This window comes from Euprymna scolopes, chromosome 1 (assembly GCF_053919585.1).
Source record: "Euprymna scolopes isolate OS-2025 chromosome 1, ASM5391958v1, whole genome shotgun sequence".
In the NCBI taxonomy this organism is placed as follows: Eukaryota; Metazoa; Mollusca; class Cephalopoda; order Sepiida; family Sepiolidae; genus Euprymna; species Euprymna scolopes.
In genome coordinates this window covers 171,587,942-171,612,286 of record NC_136482.1, presented here as the reverse complement: position 1 = coordinate 171,612,286, position 24,345 = coordinate 171,587,942, and the positions used below count along the sequence as shown (strand labels likewise).

The 24,345-nt window shown below is 33.4% G+C and overlaps 1 protein-coding gene and 1 pseudogene across 6 annotated transcripts in view; one reads left to right on the top strand and one right to left on the bottom strand.

The window, feature by feature from the left end:
- Window positions 1-24,345, top strand: part of LOC145277521 (calcium/calmodulin-dependent protein kinase kinase 1-like) — a 659,720-nt gene that overhangs the window by 564,102 nt on the left and 71,273 nt on the right. For all 6 annotated transcript variants that reach the window (XM_080129008.1, XM_080128980.1, XM_080128989.1 and 3 more), the window contains exons 11-13: window positions 1,128-1,181; window positions 6,552-6,625; window positions 12,541-12,628. In XM_080129008.1, the coding sequence (XP_079985134.1) occupies window positions 1,128-1,181; window positions 6,552-6,625; window positions 12,541-12,628 (216 nt within the window). The remainder of the gene's footprint in view (window positions 1-1,127; window positions 1,182-6,551; window positions 6,626-12,540; window positions 12,629-24,345) is intronic.
- LOC145284818 (U2 spliceosomal RNA) lies at window positions 9,929-10,089 on the bottom strand (annotated as a pseudogene).

Here is a 24,345-nt window from a genome sequence, read left to right as displayed (position 1 = left end):
GGACAAACGATATTCAGATTTTACAGCAATTTGTTCAGGACATCAGGTACATAACTATTGTACTTTCTTTAAGGATGATATGATTAATATTTGAAATAATGTTAAATCATTTTTCTCCATTTTTTTAGAAAAAAGGAAGAGAGAGTAGAGGACAGTTCTTTTTCAGTACATCGTTTTATTCTCTTCCTATCTATCTACCTATCCATTTTCCTATCTATATTTCTATCCATCTATCTTTCTATCTGTCTATCTTTCTTTGTATCTATCGATTTTTTATCTATCTATCTATCTATCTATATATCTATCTATTTATCTTCTTTTCTATCTATTAGTTTTGCATTATTTCTTGATTTGCCTTTCTATTAATCGTTTTTAGGGCCTACTATCTTTCTATTGTCCTCTCTCTCTCTCTCTCTCTCTCTCTCTCTCTCTCTTTCTCTCTGTAATTTTATCACTATTTAATGTCATATTGACTCAAATTTGGATTGATTTTATCTATTAAAATTATTATAAGTCAGTTTTATTCAAAATTCTGCCTATTTGAAAAGTAAAAACAAAAATGGTTCTTCTGCTGCAGAAATAACTGACAATAGAAAGGAGCTATGCCTAACTAATCCAAGCCGTACACCAATACATACTGTGCACTTATTCATGTATGCTTTAAGATATATATATATATATATATATATATATATATATATATATATATATATATATATATATATATATATATATATATATATCTAAAGAGACATGTTTTTGTCGTTTTACAAAGTATTTTTACCTGTAATAATTTACTCTTAACTTAATGAACGCATCCTCATGAATTATGGAATATATATTCTAGTTAACAGGCCGAGTAACAATTATATCGCCATTTTATTTCTTTACAGAGTGTTGCATTTGTTCTTCTCTGTCGTTGCTAACGCATTAAAATACAGACGGTGTTCGTCTTGTCCTTAAAATCTAGTGGTCCCATAGTTACTTCTTACTGTCGGACAATGCTATCAAGATCTGCATATATATATATATTTATTTATTTATATGTTTTGCGTAACATTCCCAATGTTGTTCTTTGAAATATTATTTGTTATTTTTTCATTTTTATTTTTATCCTTTCCCTTCAGGCTTTAGATATCTGGGCTATGGGAGTCACTCTCTACTGTTTTATGTATGGACAGGTATGTAAAAATAAACGATTTTTCTGTCTTTTTATTTATTTAATTAGTTAGTTTTTTTTTGTTTTTTTTTTCTAAATAAAACTTTGCCATGGGGCATCTTACTATGAAGTCATTGTCATTCAACAATTGTTGCAGGTACTTACTTTTTGTTGAAATTGTAAATTTTAGATAGCGTTAAGCTTAGTAAAAACATATAATCTATCTATCTTTTGCATGCTGTCTTTATTAAAGAGATGGAGTATGTATTATATATTGTTGTTATTGTTAGAGAGAGTTTCTTAGAGTGTTCATGTTGTGTCGCGTATATATAAAGAGAGAGACAGTTCTGTGAATATAAAGAGACAGGGTACATGTTAATACAGGAGAGCCGACGGCATGTAATACACAATGAGAGGAGATTTATGATATATAGATAGATAGACCGAGAGAGTCATAGTAATATTGAGATTTATACTGTTGACAGTTCTGTGAATGGGAGTGTTTCTATAACATTGACGCATATATTTCTTTACCTATTTTTGAGATGATGATTTTCACAAAGTTCTTATAATATAAATTCACAATACCTTTCTGTTGAATAAGATAACACGAAGACGCAGATACAAAAAGATGAAGTTGTTTGTTTATTCCATTTTGACCAGTCAATGGCTTTGCATCAAGGAATTCAAGTCTCTACATGATTCTTTCTTCTCCCCTTCGCTTCCAAGGTTCCATGTCAGCTCTGTCTCTGACTCACTGACTTCTCTTTTCTCCCTTGACTAACTGACTGACTTACCCTTTGCCAAGCTCCAACTATATTGAAAACTCATGACGTCATTGCATGACCAACACGTGCATATCAGACACGTGGCCTGACATGCCTCCGTGTTTAAGGATGCATTGTTACTCACATGTTTCAACCCGGTTTCTCTAACCTAATTTTTGATTAACCCACTTTACAAATAACATTTTCCATTGTTTAAATTCCTTATTTTAATTTCATTTCTTTAACAGACACAAAATTACATCATTACAATCTCTTTTTCAATAAACAGATATCTAACTATTTTATGTGAACTAAACAATGGTAATTCTGCATTCCATTTTCAATAACATTCTGTATTTATTTTAACTTATGATCAGAATTCTCAATTCTAAATCTAGCTTCACAAGTTCGAATCCTCGGCTATCCTATCTCATATTTACTCACTTACAAGAACAGGCGACTTGTTCTTGTAACATATCTATTATATAAATTAAACATTGTGTATATGTGTGTGAGTTCGTTCCCTGTGGACTCTTAAACGGCTAGGCTGATTTTTTGTGAAATTTTACACAAATGTACTTTATGTGTCTGGCTGTGTTCTAAGATAGGTTTTGTATCAGAATGTGTTTGATAACTATCAATAATCGAAAAAATCAGATGAAAGAAGGAGCAGGCGATTTTGACCAAAGTTAACGCCTTATACAGCCGTACATCACAAGTGCATTTCAAAAGTTTTACTACCACACAAGCAGAAAGGCCCGGCATATAAAATCAACAGTAGTTTCTTTGATCTGAGAGAGGCGCGTTCGAAATTAATGTTTTTGGTTAGAGGGCAATTGAACCATGATACTTGACTTTTGCATTTTAAATATTCAAGCCATTATATAAAATAATTTTATAAACTCAGCAGTAGACTCCCTACAATGCAATGTATTGTGTGAACTAAGTCATAGCGAGAGGCACGTGAATCTTCCTGCCAGTGCACTGCGGTGGATTCCCAACTATATAGAACAGGCAATCAATCGATTCGATTGAAAAATGGGCGATTTCACGGATTTTGATAACAATAAAATATGGAAATGTGAAACATTCGCTGATCCTGTTTTATAAGTATTATATCTATATGAATAAACAATAAATTTTCTGAGTACTTACATCCATATGTAAACGAAACATATATTTGAACTTATGTATATATATATATATATATATATATATATATATATATATATATATATATATATATATATATATATATATATATGTATTATACTTCAAGAAAAATGGTTTGGAATAATCAACCGAATTGAAAAAAAAAAAAACAGTAATACAAAAAAAAGACATCCAGCATACTGAAGGGGGATGGGTGACGCAAACTATGATTATTATAGCATCTTTTATTTAAAAGAAAAATACAATCCAAAATGTATTAATAAATAGATGGTTAATGTGTAAAAAAAATGAAAACCTTTTTATGCTTTGCAAGCTAATTTCATAGAAAAAAAAACAAATCAAATAAACCCATTTCATTCATATAAGAAAAACGTCTGAATGATATGTTAACGGCTGCAGATGTGACACCCTTACCCCAAAGCACACCGTCGTGTTCAATATATATATATATATATATATATATATATATATATATATATATATATTGAACACGACAGAGTTATTCTTGTTTCCGATTTTTCTGGATATCTTTTCGGTTTGCCGAGCGGTCTTTTTTTTTTTATTTCAGTCGGTGTGTTGTACAAAATGGCGCCGAAAAGTTGTTGTCCAGCCATACAGACGTGCTTGAATAATGACTTGCTGATAAAATATACAAAATATACATACATACATACATATATATATATATATATACACGCACATAGATAAAACTGTTTTTAAAACACGTTTAAAATGCAAAATATTTTTATTAAAAGAAGGAAGAAAAATACGATTCAATTTCTTTTTTTTCTTCTTATTTTTATAGTTGAAATATTGGTGCAAAAACAATATCGTTTTCTCACATATGTTACTTTTATATATGACTAGCGGGGGTTCCCGGCGTTGCCCGGGTTTATTTAAGAAAAAAAAAGAAAAAGTGGTAGTAGGCAGGCAGGCAGGCAGGCTCGAATCCGTACCGTGAAGGAAATTAACTTTTGCGCTGTTGCAGGATATTGGCACGGAGACAAAATATAAAAAAAAAAATTTCTAAAAAGAAAGCGAGCTAGGTGGAATCAAACTCGAAAACGTAGGGTAATTAGTCTTCCTTACTAACCATTATGCCATAGCGAATCGTGAAGTCAATGAGTTGGCTGGCAGAGGGCCAGTTAAGCTTTCCGCTTTCTGTCGTGGTATTTATTTGCTTCCCCACGAAAGCAAATTAGACACAAGGTCGTTTATAATGTGGGGGAAAACCAGCTCCCCCAAAAAGGAGGCACTCTGGCAGTATCCAAATAAATAGTAATTTTCTCAATATGAAGAGTTTCTCCTACATTGACTAAAGACCAATTACAGAACAGATACTACACAAGCGAATGACTCTTGCGTTTGATTAGTTTTGCTTTATTTATATGAAAAAGACAAACAAACATTCGAAACGAAGGAATTTTTTAAACTCAATTAAAAAAAAAAAAAAAAAAAAAGATAGAGACGATGTCCGTTTGCGAATCTGAGATATTACGATTTAGGAACTATAAGAAAACTTCTCCCGGAATCTAACCAACGTGAGAACCCCCAGTCAAAAGCCTTCATGGACATACACAAACACTCACGCCCATTTTACTTTTTATATATTAGATTTCTGAATTAATTCATTGATATATATAGCCATGTTATATAACAGTTTGAAGCGTGTTTTTTGCTCTATCGAACCGTGTTATTCATTACTGTTCTTAATTTCTTCATTTATTTTTTTGCAGACTTTTCGACAGCATGGACAAAATTCGAATCCGCACGATTTTCTTGTTCCAGTTTAAATTAGGCCAAAAAGCTGCTTAGACAGCTCATTATATTAATGATGCGTTTGGCCCAGAAACCGGTAACAAACATGTGGCACAACAGTGATTCAATAAATTTTGTAATGGTTACAAGAGCCTTGAAGATGAAGATGGTCGTGGCTGGCTGACTGCGGTTGATAACAAACATTTGAAAGCCTTAATTGAAGCCGATCCTCGCAAAGCCACACGAGATGTTGCTGTTGAACTCGAGGTCGACCACTCAACAGTCATTCGCCATTTAAATAGGGAAGTCAAAAAAGTTGGATAAATGCATGCTGCATGAATTGAACAATAATCAAAAAAAAAATCATCATTCTACGCTCCTTCTGCACAACAAAAATGACCCATTTCTTGCACGGATTGTGATGTGTGATAAAAATTGGATCCTCTATGACAACCAGCGACATTCGGCACAATGGTTGGATGCTGGAGAAGCTTCCCCAGAGCCAAAATTGCACCAAAAAAAGGTTATGGTGACTGTTTGGTGGTCTGCGGCTGGTCTTATCCATCACAGTTTCTTGAATCTGGGCGAAACGATTACTGCGGAGAAGTACTGCCAACAAATTGACAAAATGCACCTGAAGCTCCAACGTATATGTCCGAGATTGGTCAATATGAAGGGACCAAGTCTCCTTTATGACAACGATCGCTCGCATGTTGCCCAATTGACCCTGTAGAAGCTGAACGAATTGGGCTACAACACTCTGACTCATCTACCATATTCACCGGACCTTTGATTATCACTTTTTCAAGCATCTCGATAACTTCCCGCGCGAAAAATACTTCAAAAGTTGAGATGATGCCAAATCGGCCTTCAATGACTTCATCGCTTCCAGAACTCCGGATTTCTATGCTAATGGGATAAATAAATTTGTTTCTCGTTAGCAAAAAATGTGTCGATTCTAATGGTTTTTATTTCGATTAATAAAGTTTATTATGAAAGGAGATATGATCTTTTGAAGTTGCACATAAAAAACGACATTATTTTTGCACCAACCTAATATTTGTGATATATTTCGGACCATAGCATGTCCATCTTCAGAGAATGAAAGAGTTCTATTGCTTGTTTTTTTGTTTGTTTGTTTGTTTGTTTGTTTGTCCTTGCAACTACAATCCTTGTGTTGTTAAGTCCAAGGCATGCAGCAGCTGCTGCTGTTGTTGTTGTTGTTGTTGTTGAGGTGTAAACGAACTCTTCATTCGTTTGCTTAAAAGAATAGAAATTGATCTTGAAACTCTTGTAAGCATTCTTAAGAATTTAAAAACGTTGAATAAACAAATAGAACTGTTTTTAGAACACGTTCAAAAAGAAAATTATTTTATTAGAATTTATTTGTTTATTCAATGCTTTCAATTCTTCCATTAATGGCTGGGATTCTGACTTCTTGTCCAGATTGCCAACATATGAATCATTGCTTGGACGATTATTAGTTGCTGTTATGTTTTAGTTCATGTTGCAAACAGAATATAAAAATCTATAGATATGCATGTATGACAAATTATTTTAATTTTGAAAGAAAAATTTGACTGATTCGATATTAAATTTTAACCTTATTTTAAATTATGACATTTCAAATAAATCTTAGTCAACATCAATGTTAAATTTTTTTGTAATTTAATTTAATTTTAATTATTTTTTAGTGTCCTTTCCATGATGAATATATTTTACTGTTGCACAAAAAAATCCTCAGGGACCCAGTTGTTTTTCCTGATGAGTAAGTTATAAGTTTTATCTATACTAACATGAAACATGTGTTTGCAATCTACTTTTTCTTGTTCTTTTTTTTTTACAAATAAGTCCCCACTTATCAAGGTTCAGAGGCCACTCGAGGATAAGGGTCAATGAGTGTATGGTAGTCATTACTAAAGAGGCCGGCTCAATTAGAACCTGTTTACGTTGGACTTAAAGATGACCATATTGTAGTGAGCTGGAAAGCAGGCCAACAGAACAGAGTTTCACAGGCGGGAAGTTCTAAGAAAAAAAGCTTTCTTAATGGAAGCCACGTTTAAGTTTAAGCGCAGATAAAGAGTGGGGAAATTATTGGTAGTGGTTTTAACTAGACGAGTACTTTTGTCAAAGTTTAGCAAGGAGGAATCATAGATTGGAGCTCAGACGAGCACTTGCCATGAAAATAACGACAGAGAAGAGACAGGCTCACAACGTCTTTTCTGTGGGAAAAACGTTGCAGGGAAGAGAAAAGGGCATCACCTATCAGATTTTGAAGCCGATGTTGAACTCTGTCAGGGTTGTTCGTGCAGGTCCCACCCAGATGTGGCAATAGTATTCCATTTTAGGACGTACTTGGCTCTTATACGGGTAGAAGATTTTAGTTTATTTGATCTGTTTATACACAGGATAGTCGTTTATATGTCCACGATATATACGGTGAAACCATAGCCATCTTGTCATTTAATTAAATGCAAACAGTGTATTATTCAGAGGTTTGCGGAAACAAAGACACTAACAATGAAATAATCTTTTTTCTGCTTAAAGGAACGATTAAATATGTTTGACGATAACAAAATATTTTGTAATAGTTTTGTTTGGAGGTTATAACAATGAAGTTTAGTAAAAACAAAAACAAAAAAAAAAAAAAACCTATTCCATACAAGACAAGGTAATGCTAAAGTTTGGGTTAGTAAAGTAATAGACAACACAAAGGCATGACGTTTCTAAATTTTTCAGATGAGGATTAGTTATTCGTATTATTGGAAGAAGGTCGGAGGTTACATTGATCGAAAAGTTGTGAAAATCACACTCAAGATGAAAACAATAGTCCAATGAATCCAAATAATATGAATATACAAAGGCGTGTTTAACTTACAAGAGTCGCATCCAAAAATCAAACGGTCCTGGATATGACCTAAAACTATATCCGATGGTGAGACCCCACCTTGCGGGCCTTAGGGAGTGTGGAGCCACTCTTTAATTGCCATTGCTCCCAGGTCCACTCTGACCCGGAGTGGTAGTACCTGTTAGAGTCCCAACTATGGGTTAAATAGAATCTGACTTTAAAAAAAATATATACTCCATTAAAAATCGTTCCTCAAAATAACTACATTCGGCATTAAATAACCTGAAAATGGTTGATATGCCGTAAAACAAAAACAACCACCCAACCAACCAAAAATCAAAAGAAACGATTTTATTCAAGGGCAAGTAACTCGTATCCAAGAAACGGTAACTCGTGTCATGGTATCCTTCTTTCACTAGAAGAATTGTTCGTGTAGAATTCACAAATGAAAGTTACCATATATAACATTCCTATAGATCACAGTTTGAGGGAGGTCTTATGACACGACCCGACCTAGTAGTTGTTTCAGTTGATGTGTTGTCACTGGACTGATTTCTGTTTGAAGCTTTGTGGGCTACTTCGGATGGAGTCTTGATGCTGGTGTGTTTCAGTGGGATGCGTGTTTGGATTATTGGTTGCGGAGATACAGTATGATGTGGAGATGTTTTATATATTATCAGCAATGCTGACATCTTTCTTGAGATGAATGTGGTTTCTGCAAAGAATCTGTCCTGCTGTAGTTTCAACAATGTAGGACTGTGGTTCATTGCAGGCTTGTCTGACAACTGCTGGAGTTAACATTCTAGTATCCAAGTCTTGTACTCGAGACAAGGCAATATAAACAGAATAAATGACAATATTGAAAGATTTCAATAATTTTCAATTATTAATTTGCAAACGTAATATGTCGAACCAGAATGGTATCGGTGGTGTTATGTTCTTTGAATTTTCTAGGTAAACCTCATCTCCAGAAAGAGAAAAAAATATTTATAATCACTCGGTTCGGTTTGTTTTGCCAGGAGCTGGAATTTATAGGATGTCTGTTGCATTAGATTTGCAGAAAATAATTAAGTTATTTTTGGAGTCTGTGCTGGCAAAATATTTATTTATGTGAGTGAAAAGAGGTGATATACATCTGCATGAAGATTTTAAGGGGAGCATTTGTTAATTTAATTGGGTTTATACATTGTTGAGAAATTAAAGAGGTGTTACATAGCCATCAAATCCTGTCTCTTATATATTCGAGTATATATAACGGATGTATATATTTACGGGGGCTATACGTGTTTTATTTAATTAGGATTATACATTGTTGAGAAAATGAGAGATTTATTATATAGCCACCAAAACGTGTCTCTTATATATTCGAGTATATATAACGGATGTATATATTTACAGGAGCCATAGTGTTTTATTTATTTGGGATTATACATTTTTGACAAATGAGACGTGTTATATAGCCACTAAAACGGGTCTCTTATATATTCGAGTATATATAACGGATGTATATATTTACAGGGGCCATAGTGTTTTATTTATTTGGGATTATACATTTTTGACAAATGAGACGTGTTATATAGCCACTAAAACGGGTCTCTTATATATTCGAGTACATATAACGGGTGTATATATTTACGGGCGGGGGGGGCATACGTGTTTTATTTAAGTGGGATTATACATTGTTGAGAAAATGAAAGAAGGGCAATGCATTTATGTTCGAATAGAGAATAGGTATGTAGAAAGAGTGTCGAATAGACGGGTAAATATCTATCTTTCTGGAATATGTGTATTCTCACATCTTAGTAAACTTGTAAAAAAAAAAAAAAAAAAAAACTAATATAAATGACAATTTTTCGGTTCGGATATCCAAATCAATGAGGGAAAAAATAAGTCATGTGATCAGTGTCAACTGATCAAAGATAGGAAGTGAAGAAGTTTTATTCTTAATCTTCTTTGAGATCAGGGTTAGCCAATTACGGAGCAGTGATGATGAAACCTTTTTATGGAGCTTCAAAAACTGTGATAAGGGCTCACAAAATAAATTGATAGATGAGTGAGTACAGCTGGTAGTACCAAACGTATAAAAATGCCAATTTGTAGTTGTGAAATCTCTACTAACTGATTTTGTCTTTGTAGCATTTGTATCGTCTTCAAATTGGCTCCTGAAAACAATTTTTTTTTTTAAGAAAATTGCCGGTGATCATTTTACATTAAATTAATAAAGAAAAGTGATCCCCCACTTTATGTCACAAATATTATTTGATTTAGGGAATTTAAAACGTTATATTAGCTATGTGGCCAAGGTAAAGTTACAAACATAAGTACAGCATGAAATAAGAACAGATACTACACTTTGATCTTGGCCAAAAGGTCAAGAAAAGGGTATTTATTTGCTCCTCCACCGAGCAAATTAGACACAAGGCCGATTTTTAATGTGAGGAGTGAAGGGGACATGGGGACCAACTCCCCAAGGAACTGGATAGTGACAAATTGTCTCCTGAAAACATAATTTTTTTTTTTTTTTAAAGAAAATTGCCGGTATTTTATTTGGATGCAAACAAAAAATATTTTTATTCATTTTTTATTATTTTTAAAACAGTTATCTACGGTAATGCATGTTTTGATGTCATGTATATGCATATGGTTTAGGGTTCGATTCCTAGAGAGAGAGTCAAGCTACACTGAGAGGAAGTAAGGCCTCGAAATATGGATATCCGTAGATAGCTGTTTCAAAAATAATAAATAAATAAAAATATTTACATCCATATAAAATATGGGCGATTTTCTATGTAAAAATATCTTCAAGGTGAAGACGCTATTTAACCGTATTAGCGCTTTAAAAAAAAATCACCAAGAAATCTACATAGGTTTATGAACAATAACAGTAACATTATCTATAACTTCGTAGCATAACGGATAATGCACCGGACTATAAAACATATCGTCTGGGTTCGATTTCTAGAGAGACAGTCCAGCTATGCTGAGAAGAGGTAGAGCCTCGAAACATGCATTCTGTAGATAACTGCTTTAAAAATAATAATAACAATAAATTATTATTTTTTTTTTTAACATATATATATATATATATCCATCCCATAGCCCTTGTGCCCCTGGTGGGGCATAGGTCATCTACAACTTTTGTAGATATTTTTGTAGCGAGGAGTTCTTTTTACAGGGTGAGGGTGCTGGCCCCACATCCAACCTTCCCAGAAGGTACATACAGCGCCCAACCTTCCCAAATGGTCACCCCTATGGTACTGGCAGGCTCAACGTTGCTTAACTTCAGTGATCTAGCGAGAACCGGTGTGTCAACATGATTGTGACGTGTATATATAATTGGTAGTATTGTTTAGTTATTTGAACAAAAAAATAAACACAATGTGTCTATCAAAGAGTGCTCAATGTTTAGACGGAGCAATATGAATATGTTGAATATGAAAACTAGTGGCTACACATATGCAAATATGTTTCAGTGACCACCCTTGGCCTGATGATGTAATTTTCCCTAGCAGGGTGGTCACTGAAACATATTTGCATATGTGTAGCCACTAGTTTTCATATTCAACATATATATATATATATATATATATAATGTTTCCTTGGTGTTCTGCACTGATACATATGCACAAAAACCATATGATACACTTTTTATTTAAATGATAACCTCTGTACCACACCACAGATCTAGAAATTTACAATTCTGTAGGATATTTGTTACATTTGCATATTCTTTTAAGGATGTCATATTTAGATTTATTTTTCTTATAAAAGAAGTATTTTTCCCTCTGATTTTTATAAAATTTAATCCATTAAGCAAATTTAAATTTGGGTAAATTTTGGATCATTTAAGAGTCCACAAAATTATCGTTCTTTATCCAAGATCAAAACGTTGGCTGTGTAAGTTTTATTTGAACATAAAGTGATTATGAAGGAAGCAGAAAAGAAAAGTATCTTCTACAATGTATTCATTTTTGTTTAAATACAGGGAGGAACGATAAAATTGTCGCCATAGTAAAGACAATATGATTCCATTTCCGTTTAATGAAAGCCGGTTTTCTGTACAACTTGTGCTCTCTACCGATCGATCCAAGTCATGACAACAGGACCATTGCCAGCACCCTCAAGATGCATCGCTGGATTGCCACGAATAACAATTATGTGCACGGGGTGATAAAAACAAAGTTTCCAGCCACGTTTATGCTCTTTGGTGTAGTTTCAAACGAGGGCCACATCACGCCACATCACATCTTCGAAGTTGGCTTGAAAGTCAACACCAAAGTCTATCTGGATGTGCTGAAGAGTGTGGTGATCTCCTGGTGCAATCAGGTGGCCGCTGGCAGATCCTAGTGTTGCAGCATGACTCAGGGTTGGCCGAAAAGTCCGAAGAGACCCAGGGTTGGCTACAGAAGGAATGCTACGACTTTGTATCCTTCTCTCACTGGCCCCCCTCCCCCAACGCGAACCCACTGGATTACTTCGTTTGGTCATACGTGAAGAACATCACCAACATGACCTCCCACGACACCAAAACCAGCTTGATCGTTGCCATCCACTGAGTTTGCCAAGTTCTTGCCTGAAAAGGCATGCGCCCAGTTCCGGACCCGTATCGAAGTAGTGATTGAGGCTGAAGGCGGCTACATCGAATAGATGTCAGCTTTACTACATAATCAAGTTATCTGAATTGATTTTTTTCAATAAAAGTTTTAAAATAAAGCCGTAGTGTTGTTTTGTCTATGGCAACAAATTAATCGTTCCATCCTGTAAACGAAGAAAAAATATTATTTTGCATGAAATGAATGTTTCCAAAATGTTATGTTTAAAAATTTTATTTACAGACCAGAGGTAGATAATGACTTGAAAAGCTTAATTCTTCGGATGTTGGATAAAAACCCAGAAACACGGATTACACTCCCTGAAATAAAAGTAAGCGATTGTTTGGTCAATTTTTATACACATTTTGCTGATTGCTTTGGCATAGAAAGGCAAGGCAATAATGTTACATTTTCCATAAGAATCAATGTCTCTGTATCGTCCTTCTTTCTTACGTGGCATCTGTATTTCATTCATTCGATCTTTTTATTTTAAGAGTCAGCGACAGTTTTAAATGTCCCTTTAGGTATGAAGCACGTTTTTTCTTCAGTGAAAGTGCACTAGTTGACCATCAGAAGAATTATCTTTTAAAAGTTGCTTATTAGAGTTTATTGAGTTTGTATCAGGTGTAATAATCTGATTGGCTAATATTATTAGCAAGATTTTTTTTTTTTTTTACATTTGTATCAACCTTTCTGATAAAATGCACTATAAACAAAAAAGAAAGCAGAGAAAAAAAAGGAGCCACGTGGGCGGCGATTGTTACATATAGGGGTTTCATTGAGAGAGTCTTATTATACGCGCAATCTTAGAAGAGTCTTATTATAAGTGATGCTGTATCTTAGTGAGAGTTCTTGTCTTATTACAGAGAGGGATGTTGAAAGACTCAGAGAGAGGTAGATGTTTGTTGTATGTTGTTGTAAGAGACTTGGAGAGAGATAGAGATTGTTCATTTATAACGATTCCTATATATTAAATGTTCATTCCTTAATTGTGTTGAATGGAAGAAGAAGAAAGCTCTTGGGGTGAAGGAGATAGTGTTCACTGTTCAGACATTGTGTAGACATGATGATGTAGATTCTCATTGTGGATATGAGAAGTCGAGATGTGTATGAAAAGACATTTTATAACACAAATATATAATACAATTTCACTTTACCTTTTTGTAAGAATCATAAGACAAGACGAGCTTTACAAAACACATGATGGTTTATTTCGTCACGACCGGCCGCATTTCCATCACCAAGAATTCAAGTTTCACATTTTAGTTTCAACGTGACGTCTCGCTTCCTAGACGACTGACTCCCTCTGAGTTTTCCTACTGACTGTCTTCTAACTAAAGTTTTTCTCTATCCCTAGAACTTTCTATTTTCCGTGACGTCATACACATGTTAAAACATGTGCCTTCTTTCACGTGTTCTGGACATACGTGTCCAAAACTTTTCCTATACTCAGTAACCTATTTTTCCAATATGTTAAAAACATTATCTTATAAGCTGCATTCTTTCAATTTAAAATTTCATAACAAACTTGATAGTTCACATTCTTTCCTTGAAATATTTATCTATATTCTAAACAAACGTTTGTTTTACATTTTTAAATTCTCACACGCAATCTGTTTGTAAACCTAAATTACGAGGTTCGAATTTCGCCTATGCTATTTCATTTTCATTTTATCTAATCTCTATTTTTATACTTACATGAAAAGGGGACAGCCCTTATCATGTAACACGATGTTTAACTTGGAAGCACGTATGACTGCGAGGGGAACTTTTAAAACAAGATGCAATCCGAACTTTGAACAAAAGATGGTCGAACGACCGTGTGTGGAGGGTGAGCTGTAAACATAGCAGCAGAGATTTAAAAAAAAAAAAAAAAAAAAAAAGGACATGTGGCGGTGACTGGACTTAAGCAGACGTGTCAATGCAGGAGGAGAAAAAGCATGTGTTCAACACAGCAGAGTTTTGTTAAGAAACGAAGAGACTTGTAAAGACAAGATACAGACGTGGTTTGAAAAGTACCGTTAATAAATGCCTTTTGTTAAAACTGAAAAAAAGCCGAGTCAAATTCCTTTTCTGTGTTCCTTTGCAACTGAGTCTGCACACAAAGTGTTCAGTGCATGAAATGTTATGGAAGATTATTCGAAACTGTTAGAAAGGCTGTACAATGTTATATCAGAACAAACTATCCTAAAAGAAACACAAAAACAATGGAACCTCTTTGCTGCTCTTGAATGAACACGTTTTACAACAGATGCATGAAAGATACATATGTGCACATTGGTATAGACTGATTTCATGTTTCATGCCATTAAAATACATTAAAAATACGAGGTACCTTCAATAAGTTTAAGACTCTTTTCATATGGGCACTTTTATTGATAGTACACACATGAAACTCTACTCCCCTTCGAAGTAATCTTCTCCGGCTGCAATGCACTTGTTGTACTGTTCCAACAACTTCTGGAAGGCTCCATGGAAGTTCCCTTGTGTGAGCATCTCAATGACACTTGTCACAGCCTCTTTCATTTCATCATTTCTCAAAAGCCTCTAAGTTTTCCTTGATCTTAGGAATTAACCAAAAGTCATAGGAAGCAAGGTCCTGACTATAGGGAGGGTGAGGAACTGTCTTGATGCCTATCTTGGTCAAAGAGTCTGTGACAAGAATGAAGCACCCTTGGGACAAACTTTTCACAAATTTTCCGCATCTTCAGTTCCTCATGAATAATTGTGTGTGCAGTTCCCACACTGACATCAAACTGTGCACTTATATTGTTTCTGTAGAGACACACGACGGTCTTTATCCATGAAATTCTTTATTTGGCCAATCAACTCTGGTGTTCTGACTTCCTTACTCTTCCCACACCTTTCATTATCCCTCACAAACTCCCTGCCTTCCTTGAATCTCTTATGCCATTCAAAACTGATGCTCGATTCATGTAAGATGGTCTAAAAGTAGGCTGAATTATTCTATACGTTTCTCTGGTATATTTTCCAAGTTTAAAACATAATTTCACTGCACATCATGTTTCTAAAGTGTCCTCATGCCCAGATTGCAGTTTTGAAATTAACCAGTTGTGACAATCAGGCTTTAGTAGGGTGTATACCAAGTCCTGCTGTAGCTGTTCATTTGAACCTCAAATCATAAAACTTGGTCAGTCATCTCATAAGACGTATGGCAATAACATATTGAATTTTCAAGAGTCCACGACAATTTTAAATGCCTGCACAAAAAAGTCTGGAAACTTATTGAAGGCGCTTTGTATCTATTAAAACGTAGGGCCAGTTTGAAAACATATATATTCGGACCTTACGCCAATAAGTAGAAATTATATTAGCTAGTATGAATTTTGGCAAGGGTTACAAAGTACATGCCTTCTCTTTTGTACTGAATTTAAGCAATGCTAAGTTGGGAGAAGTGCAGCTTACAATTGTGTAATCCTAGCTTCACTGTAAACTCCTGATCGTGCAAATGCATTTTCAGTGAATTGTCACTCTAGACCAGGGGTTCTCAACCGGGGTCCACATGGACCCAGGGGTCCATGGAATATTTCTGGGGGTCCACAGAATTATTATTATTATCATTATTATCATTATTATTATAGTTGTTGTAGAATACTTTATTTGCATTAAATTAGTTTTCATTTAAAAATAAAGCTGAATTATATAATATTTCTTTGATTTATTAAAACCTCAAAATTTATATTAGTGAAAAATAGAAGATTGTCTTATGACCAATAGTTATGAAGGGGTCCACCAAGATAAAAAAAGAAGGGAAAAGGGGTCCATGAGTAAAAAAAAAAAGGTTGAGAACCACTGCTCCAGACAGAAGTTTTTGTTTTTTTTTTCAAATAATTAAGCACTAATTCTGTCTTCATTACTTTATTTTTAACTATAGAGTGTTTATTCCTTATACTGTTTGAAATAAAAAAAAAAAGAAAGTCTAATGTCTTCCATATTTTTGTGATATTTCTCTTGTCTGAAAATAAATATTTTACATTAGAAGTATAAAAATCAGATTGAATTCGTTTCTTTTTTTTCACTTTTGTTTTATTTCTTCCATATTTTTATTGTATGTGTTCTAATTTTGCCTTAGAAAACAATTTATTACAGACAATCATTTTTTCTAGATTTTTTTTTTTTTTGCCAGACTAAATTATATAAATATATTTGTAATGATGTATTTCTTTTCCTCTGAAAGTTTAGTTGCATCGATTTCTCCTAATTTCTCTAATTGACTGGTCCAAAAACCAGCCGATGTTGTTTCAGGTCTTGCAAATTATCATGACCAGATTCTTAGCCAATTACACAAAACTGAAATCATTAACAGAGGTTCAATTTATTCTCAACTTATATATATATACTAGCAGGCCACCCGGCATTGCTCACTTAAATATGAAGTTTTGATTAATGCAGATTTCGTATTTATTATTATATTATATTGGTTGGACCCAATATTTAGTAATGATTTAAAAAGTAAAAAAAAAAAAAAAAAAAAAATGATTTGTGCGCCACCACCAAGAATCGAAACTAAAACGTTTAGCTTACAATTTACTTTTTCCTTTGCTGGCAATGCTTGAGCTATGAAGACATGTTTGCTGCAAGGCTAAAAATTAAAACATGAACCAATAGCTATGACGTTACACATGCATATTCATAATGCTGTCGTTCGACCTTCATCTAGCAAATTCCATTTTTTTAGTTTTCACACTTTTGCAAGATTTCTCCCGGCTAAAACCCAAATATAAAGTTTCACATGGGTTCGAGTACCCTATATATTAAATGTTATGTCTGTAGACCAAAAACTGGCAAAGGAGTTTGATAGGCAAAATTTTTTAAACAAATATATATAAACATACATAAATATATATAGAAAGAGGTGTGTGTTTATTATAACCTTTTTACGCAAATATAAATCATGTAGAATATCTGCATGAATATAATTACACGTAATAGTTAACTAAAGATGATCACCCCAGAAGAAAACAAAAACAAATTAATAGGGAATTAAAATGAATGTTTAGAAGAATATGCAAATTATGAATGCAATTCCACGATCCATATATAACAAAGTTGTATTTTCTTTTTAAATAAACAGAAAAAGGGGTTTTTAATATGAATATCAATACAAAAAAAGAAAAAAATTATAGGCGTATAGACTTTTCCAGCATTTTATATTGAGACAATCTCTGTCTAGCATGATTGAAATGAGCTATAAATGAAACCTATATTTTTCACATGAAGTTATCTTGTAATGCTGTATTCATATTCTATCAAATTGTCTATTGTGCCTATACGGGTCGACGGCCACACGATGCTTTGTTTAAATTAGTCGGATTCACCCAGTCTGCACCAGTTCCAAGCTGACTGTTCGCTGCCGGAGGAACGCCCTCCACACCGAGAGAGACACCGAGCAATGGATGAAGAGGGATGGACGCCACATGGGGCGGCACCCACCTTCACCCGGAGAGGGTCTAGAAGTCCGGGACGAGGAGCTGTTTTGCTTGACACCTGATGTGCTGGTAGCGACGAGGTGACACCGCGAGCAGACGAGTCATGAGGCGATGACGCCGTGGCATTGGCCGGCCGTCATAGAGAAAGGGAAGAGAGGAAGCACCGCGTAGACAGTGCAGGAACAGAGGGTGTCGCGTCGGGGGACGGGGGTAGAGTATTTCTTATTTTCCTCCTTATCTCTGCTAAGAAACTAAATTGTTGGATTTTTTTTTAGTGTCTTCTGTATTCTAAAATCTTCTACCCTTCGTGAATTTTCAGAAAACAAAAGGATCTGGTACATGCATTATTAGTGAGTACATGTTATTAGTAAGTACATGTCTTATTAGTAAGTTTGTTTGTTTTTTTTTGTTTTTTTACACAGTGATCACCACTTATCAAGGCCCGGAAGCCACTCAGGGATAAGGGTTATTGCAAGTACATTACGTTAGTGTGGAGATTTGATGGAGTGTTTACTTAAGGGGGCGGTTCATTAGGAATTTGTTAACATTAGACTTGAAGACATCCAAGTTGTAGTCCGGAGGGAAGCAGGCAGACGGAACAGAGTTCCACAGGCGTGCAGTTCTAAGAAAGAAGCTTTGTTCATGGAATTCGCGTTTTGATTTAGGCACAGATATAGAGTGGGGGAAATTTTTCACAGTGGATTCAGCTAGACGGGTGTTTTTCATGAAAGATTGGCGAGGGGGGACCAGAGATTGGAGTTCAGACGAGCACCTGCCATGAAAATAACGATAAAACAAGGATAGGCTCGCAACATCTCTTCTGTGAGAGAGGGGTTGCAGGGTAGAGAAAAGGGCATCCCCCACTAAGCCACGAAGTCTATTTTGTACTCTGTCAAGGCATGATAGGCTGTTTCTGGCAGCTCCTGCCCAGATATGGCAACAGTATTCCATCCTTGGACGTACTTGGCTTTTATATAGATAGAGAATTGCATCAGTAGTGAGATATCTTCTGGAGCGGTAGAAGGATCCCACCATCTTTCCAGCGACCTTGGCAACAGACTTGATGTACGTGTTCCATTTCAGATCAGGAGTAAAGGTCAAACCCAGAAGCTTGTCAAAACACGAGGGCCATCCATCACAATTGATGCCAGCTGGGGATCAGAGCGTTGATGATGTAAGGATAGGAGTTTGGTTTTGGATGCATTAAAGGTAACTAGCCACATCTTCCCCCACTGAACCACACGCTCGAGATCAGAGGAGAGAGAATCAGAGAGAACTTTGTCATTTACAGCCTTTAATGTGTTGCTGTAGATGGTCGTGTCATCAGCATAGATGTCAACGAATGATTTAAGTATGTGTTTAGGGAGGTCATTGATGTAGATCAGGAAGAGAGTTGGGCCCAGGATTGACCCCTGAGGGATCCCAGCATTTATATTGCAGGCCTCCGATTTTTGTCCATCTACCACTACTCTTATAAGCCTATCGGAGAGAAATGATTTAATGATTGAGAAAACATTTCCAGTTATACCGTAGCTGGAAATCTTGTGAAGTAGACCCTTATGCCATACCTTGTCAAAGGCCTTTGATATGTCAAGAGCAATTGCCCTAGAAAGGAAGCCTTTGTCAAGAGATTCACTAATCCTGTGGGATATAACCGTCAGCACATCTGCGGTAGATCTTGCAGAGCGGAAACCATATTGTGTGTCACTAAGAAGGTTATTCCTGCTGAGGTGGTTGACTATTTCTCTATTTAATATTGATTCCAGCAACTTACTCATAACACAGAGGAGACTTATTGGTCTGTACTGAGAGGGAGATGACTTATCACCTGAATTCTTAAAAACAGGGCAAACTGATGAGGTCTTCCAGGGGGTCGGAAAGCACTTCTCCTTAAGGCAGCGCTTAAATAGTTTCGTAAGTATGGGAGCAAGTTCTGGTTGAAGCTTTTTTAACACTATAATTGGGATGCCATCAGGGCCAGTTGCTTCACTGGAATCTAGGTTTTTTATTAGCTTGGCGACCTCATGCACGGATATTTGTATGTTACCTACCTTGGTCTGTGTTATAGGAGGAAATATGGGGAGTTGATGGCCTTCGTCGCATAGGGTAGAATTAGCTGCAAAGTTCTTTGCAAATAGTTTGGCCTTGTCTGACGCTGACGAGATGACCTCTGGTCCATTGATAATGAATTATTAGTAAGTACATGTCTTATTAGTGAGTACATGTATTATTAGTGAGTACATGTATTATTAGTGAGTACATGTATTATTAGTGAGTACATGTATAATTAGTGAGTACATGTATTATTAGTAAGTACATGTCTTATTAGTGAGTACATGTATTATTAGTGAGTACATGAATTATTAGTGAGTACATGTATTATTAGTAAGTACATGTATTATTAGTAAGTACATGTCTTATTAGTGAGTACATGTATTATTAGTGAGTACATGAATTATTAGTGAGTACATGTATTATTAGTAAGTACATGTATTATTAGTAAGTACATGTATTATTAGTGAGTACATGTATTATTAGTGAGTACATGAATTATTAGTGAGTACATGTATTATTAGTAAGTACATGTATTATTAGTAAGTACATGAATTATTAGTAAGTACATGAATTATTAGTGAGTACATGAATTATTAGTGAGTACATGTCTTATTAGTGAGTACATGTATTATTAGTGAGTACATGTATTATTAGTAAGTACATGAATTATTAGTGAGTACATGAATTATTAGTAAGTACATGTATTATTAGTAAGTACATGTATTATTAGTGAGTACATGAATTATTAGTAAGTACATGTATTATTTATTAGTAAGTACAATTATTTATTAGTAAGTACAATTATTTATTAGTAAGTATTATTTATTAGTAAGTATTTATTAGTAAGTATTATTTATTAGTAAGTATTTATTAGTAAGTACATGTATTATTTATTAGTGAGTACAATTATTTATTAGTGAGTACAATTATTTATTAGTAAGTATTATTTATTAGTAAGTATTTATTAGTAAGTATTATTTATTAGTAAGTATTTATTAGTAAGTACATGTATTATTTATTAGTGAGTACATGTATTATTAGTGAGTACATGAATTATTAGTAAGTACATGTATTATTTATTAGTAAATACAATTATTTATTAGTAAGTACAATTATTTATTAGTAAGTATTATTTATTAGTAAGTATTTATTAGTAAGTATTATTTATTAGTAAGTATTTATTAGTAAGTACATGTATTATTTATTAGTGAGTACATGAATTATTAGTAAGTACATGTATTATTAGTGAGTACATGTATTATTAGTAAGTACATGTATTATTAGTGAGTACATGAATTATTAGTAAGTACATGTATTATTAGTAAGTACATGTATTATTAGTAAGTACATGTATTATTAGTAAGTACATGTATTATTAGTGAGTACATGTATTAGTAAGTACATGTATTATTAGTAAGTACATGTCTTATTAGTGAGTACATAAATTATTAGTAAGTACATGTATTATTAGTGAGTACATGTATTATTAGTAAGTACATGTATTATTAGTGAGTACATGAATTATTAGTAAGTACATGTATTATTTATTAGTAAATACAATTATTTATTAGTAAGTACAATTATTTATTAGTAAGTATTATTTATTAGTAAGTATTTATTAGTAAGTATTATTTATTAGTAAGTATTTATTAGTAAGTACATGTATTATTTATTAGTGAGTACATGAATTATTAGTAAGTACATGTATTATTAGTGAGTACATGTATTATTAGTGAGTACATGTATTATTAGTGAGTACATGTCTTATTAGTGAGTACATGAATTATTAGTAAGTACATGAATTATTAGTAAGTACATGTATTATTAGTAAGTACATGTATTATTAGTAAGTACATGAATTATTAGTGAGTACATGTATTATTAGTAAGTACATGTATTATTAGTAAGTACATGTATTATTAGTAAGTACATGAATTATTAGTAAGTACATGTATTATTAGTAAGTACATGTATTATTAGTAAGTACATGTATTATTAGTGAGTACATGTCTTATTAGTGAGTACATGAATTATTAGTAAGTACATGAATTATTAGTAAGTACATGTATTATTAGTAAGTACATGTATTATTAGTAAGTACATGAATTATTAGTGAGTACATGAATTATTAGTGAGTACATGAATTATTAGTAAGTACATGAATTATTAGTAAGTACATGAATTATTAGTAAGTACATGTATTATTAGTAAGTACATGTATTATTAGTGAGTACATGAATTATTAGTAAGTACATGAATTATTAGTAAGTACATGAATTATTAGTAAGTACATGTATTATTAGTAAGTACATGAATTATTAGTAAGTACATGTATTATTAGTAAGTACATGTATTATTAGTGAGTACATGTATTATTAGTGAGTACATGTATTATTAGTAAGTACATGTATTATTAGTAAGTACATGTATTATTAGTAAGTACATGTATTATTAGTAAGTACATGTATTATTAGTGAGTACATGTATTAGTAAGTACATGTATTATTAGTAAGTACATGTCTTATTAGTGAGTACATGAATTATTAGTAAGTACATGTATTATTAGTAAGTACATGTATTATTAGTAAGTACATGTATTATTAGTAAGTACATGTATTATTAGTAAGTACATGTCTTATTAGTGAGTACATGTATTATTAGTGAGTACATGAATTATTAGTGAGTACATGTATTATTAGTGAGTACATGTATTATTAGTAAGTACATGTATAATTAGTAAGTACATGTATTATTAGTAAGTACATGTATTATTAGTGAGTACATGTATAATTAGTGAGTACATGAATTATTAGTAAGTACATGTATTATTAGTAAGTACATGTATTATTAGTGAGTACATGTATTATTAGTGAGTACATGAATTATTAGTAAGTACATGTCTTATTAGTGAGTACATGAATTATTAGTAAGTACATGAATTATTAGTAAGTACATGTATTATTAGTAAGTACATGTATTATTAGTGAGTACATGTATTATTAGTGAGTACATGAATTATTAGTAAGTACATGTATTATTAGTGAGTACATGTATTATTAGTGAGTACATGTATTATTAGTAAGTACATGTATTATTAGTAAGTACATGTATTATTAGTAAGTACATGTATTATTAGTGAGTACATGTATTATTAGTGAGTACATGTATTATTAGTGAGTACATGTATTATTAGTAAGTACATGTCTTATTAGTGAGTACATGTATTATTAGTAAGTACATGTCTTATTAGTGAGTACATGTATTATTAGTGAGTACATGTATTATTAGTGAGTATGCAAACGATAACAACTAGCCGGAAGTGTGCACCTCTAAATTGGAAATAAAAATATTCCAAAGAAAATAATACACAGATCGTTGCCTTTTTCTGAATAGTATCATATACTATCACGACTTAATTTTACCTTATGAAACCGGAAAAGCGAATTGACATCAGTAAATTTATTTAATAATTACATACACTGTAGCGCCTTTATATAGCTTCCTCCTTCTTTCGAAGTTGACTAATAACTAGATAAACATTCAAACTGAATGGAAAGTTATTACTTATGACAAGATCGTTGGTTGGGAAAAGTAACTTGATTTATCTGAGTCAGGGATGTCACTTGAAAAAGGCTGTTATATCCTTGGCACGACACTACCAGCTCCCCAGGTTGTAAATAATAGGTACATCATCTTCAATTAAGGAGTTATATCCGTCCTTCCCTTTGACAAGTCTTTGGCAGCTTTTAGGGGTCATTAAGCATTACTAACTGACAGATTTTTATCTGTCATGAATTCTCTCCAGAGAATTAATTATCTGAGCTGTGACCATCAGCTGAAATTTGAACACTTGTAATGAAAAACGAATAATGCATAATGTTTTTATATCAAAATAGGTTAATGTAATTATAAAATTTATATAAAACATATAATTATAAAACTCAAACCCCACCCCCACCCCCGCTGTGAAGTTGAGATTCCACCTGCAAAACACATCTTCTCCCGTGGTAATGAAAATGAGAGACAGAGAGAATACATATCAACAAGTAAAAGAAAAAAATATTGATTTTTGAATCCTGGTGTCAGACAAGTAGATTTCACCTTTTGTTTCATCCGATGCATCCATCAACCTCGACTGTTTTGACTTGGCTGGGATTTTATAAACATCTGTCAAACCCAGCTAAGATAAAATCTGACTGACAACATATTCTCGTCACCATGTTTTATTTAAAACTTTTTCAATTTTACTCGTTTCTCCATGACTACAAAAAATAAGTATGGCACAAGGCTTTTAAATGTGCGAATCTCCAGTACTGAAAAAAAGGGCTCCTCTTATTGTGCCACAAATTAAAAAAAGAAAATACAATGTTATGTCTGATATATAAAAGGCTATATGTCTGTCTCCATATTTTCAAACTCTATCTCCTGCAAAACAAAAAGTCGCAGAGCAGCACTAGGGGCTTCAAATGATTGGATATTTTATGAGCCATTCTTTTATTGGTCTTTAAATAGCTTTTAAAGGGTCAAAAATGGGTAAAAATTG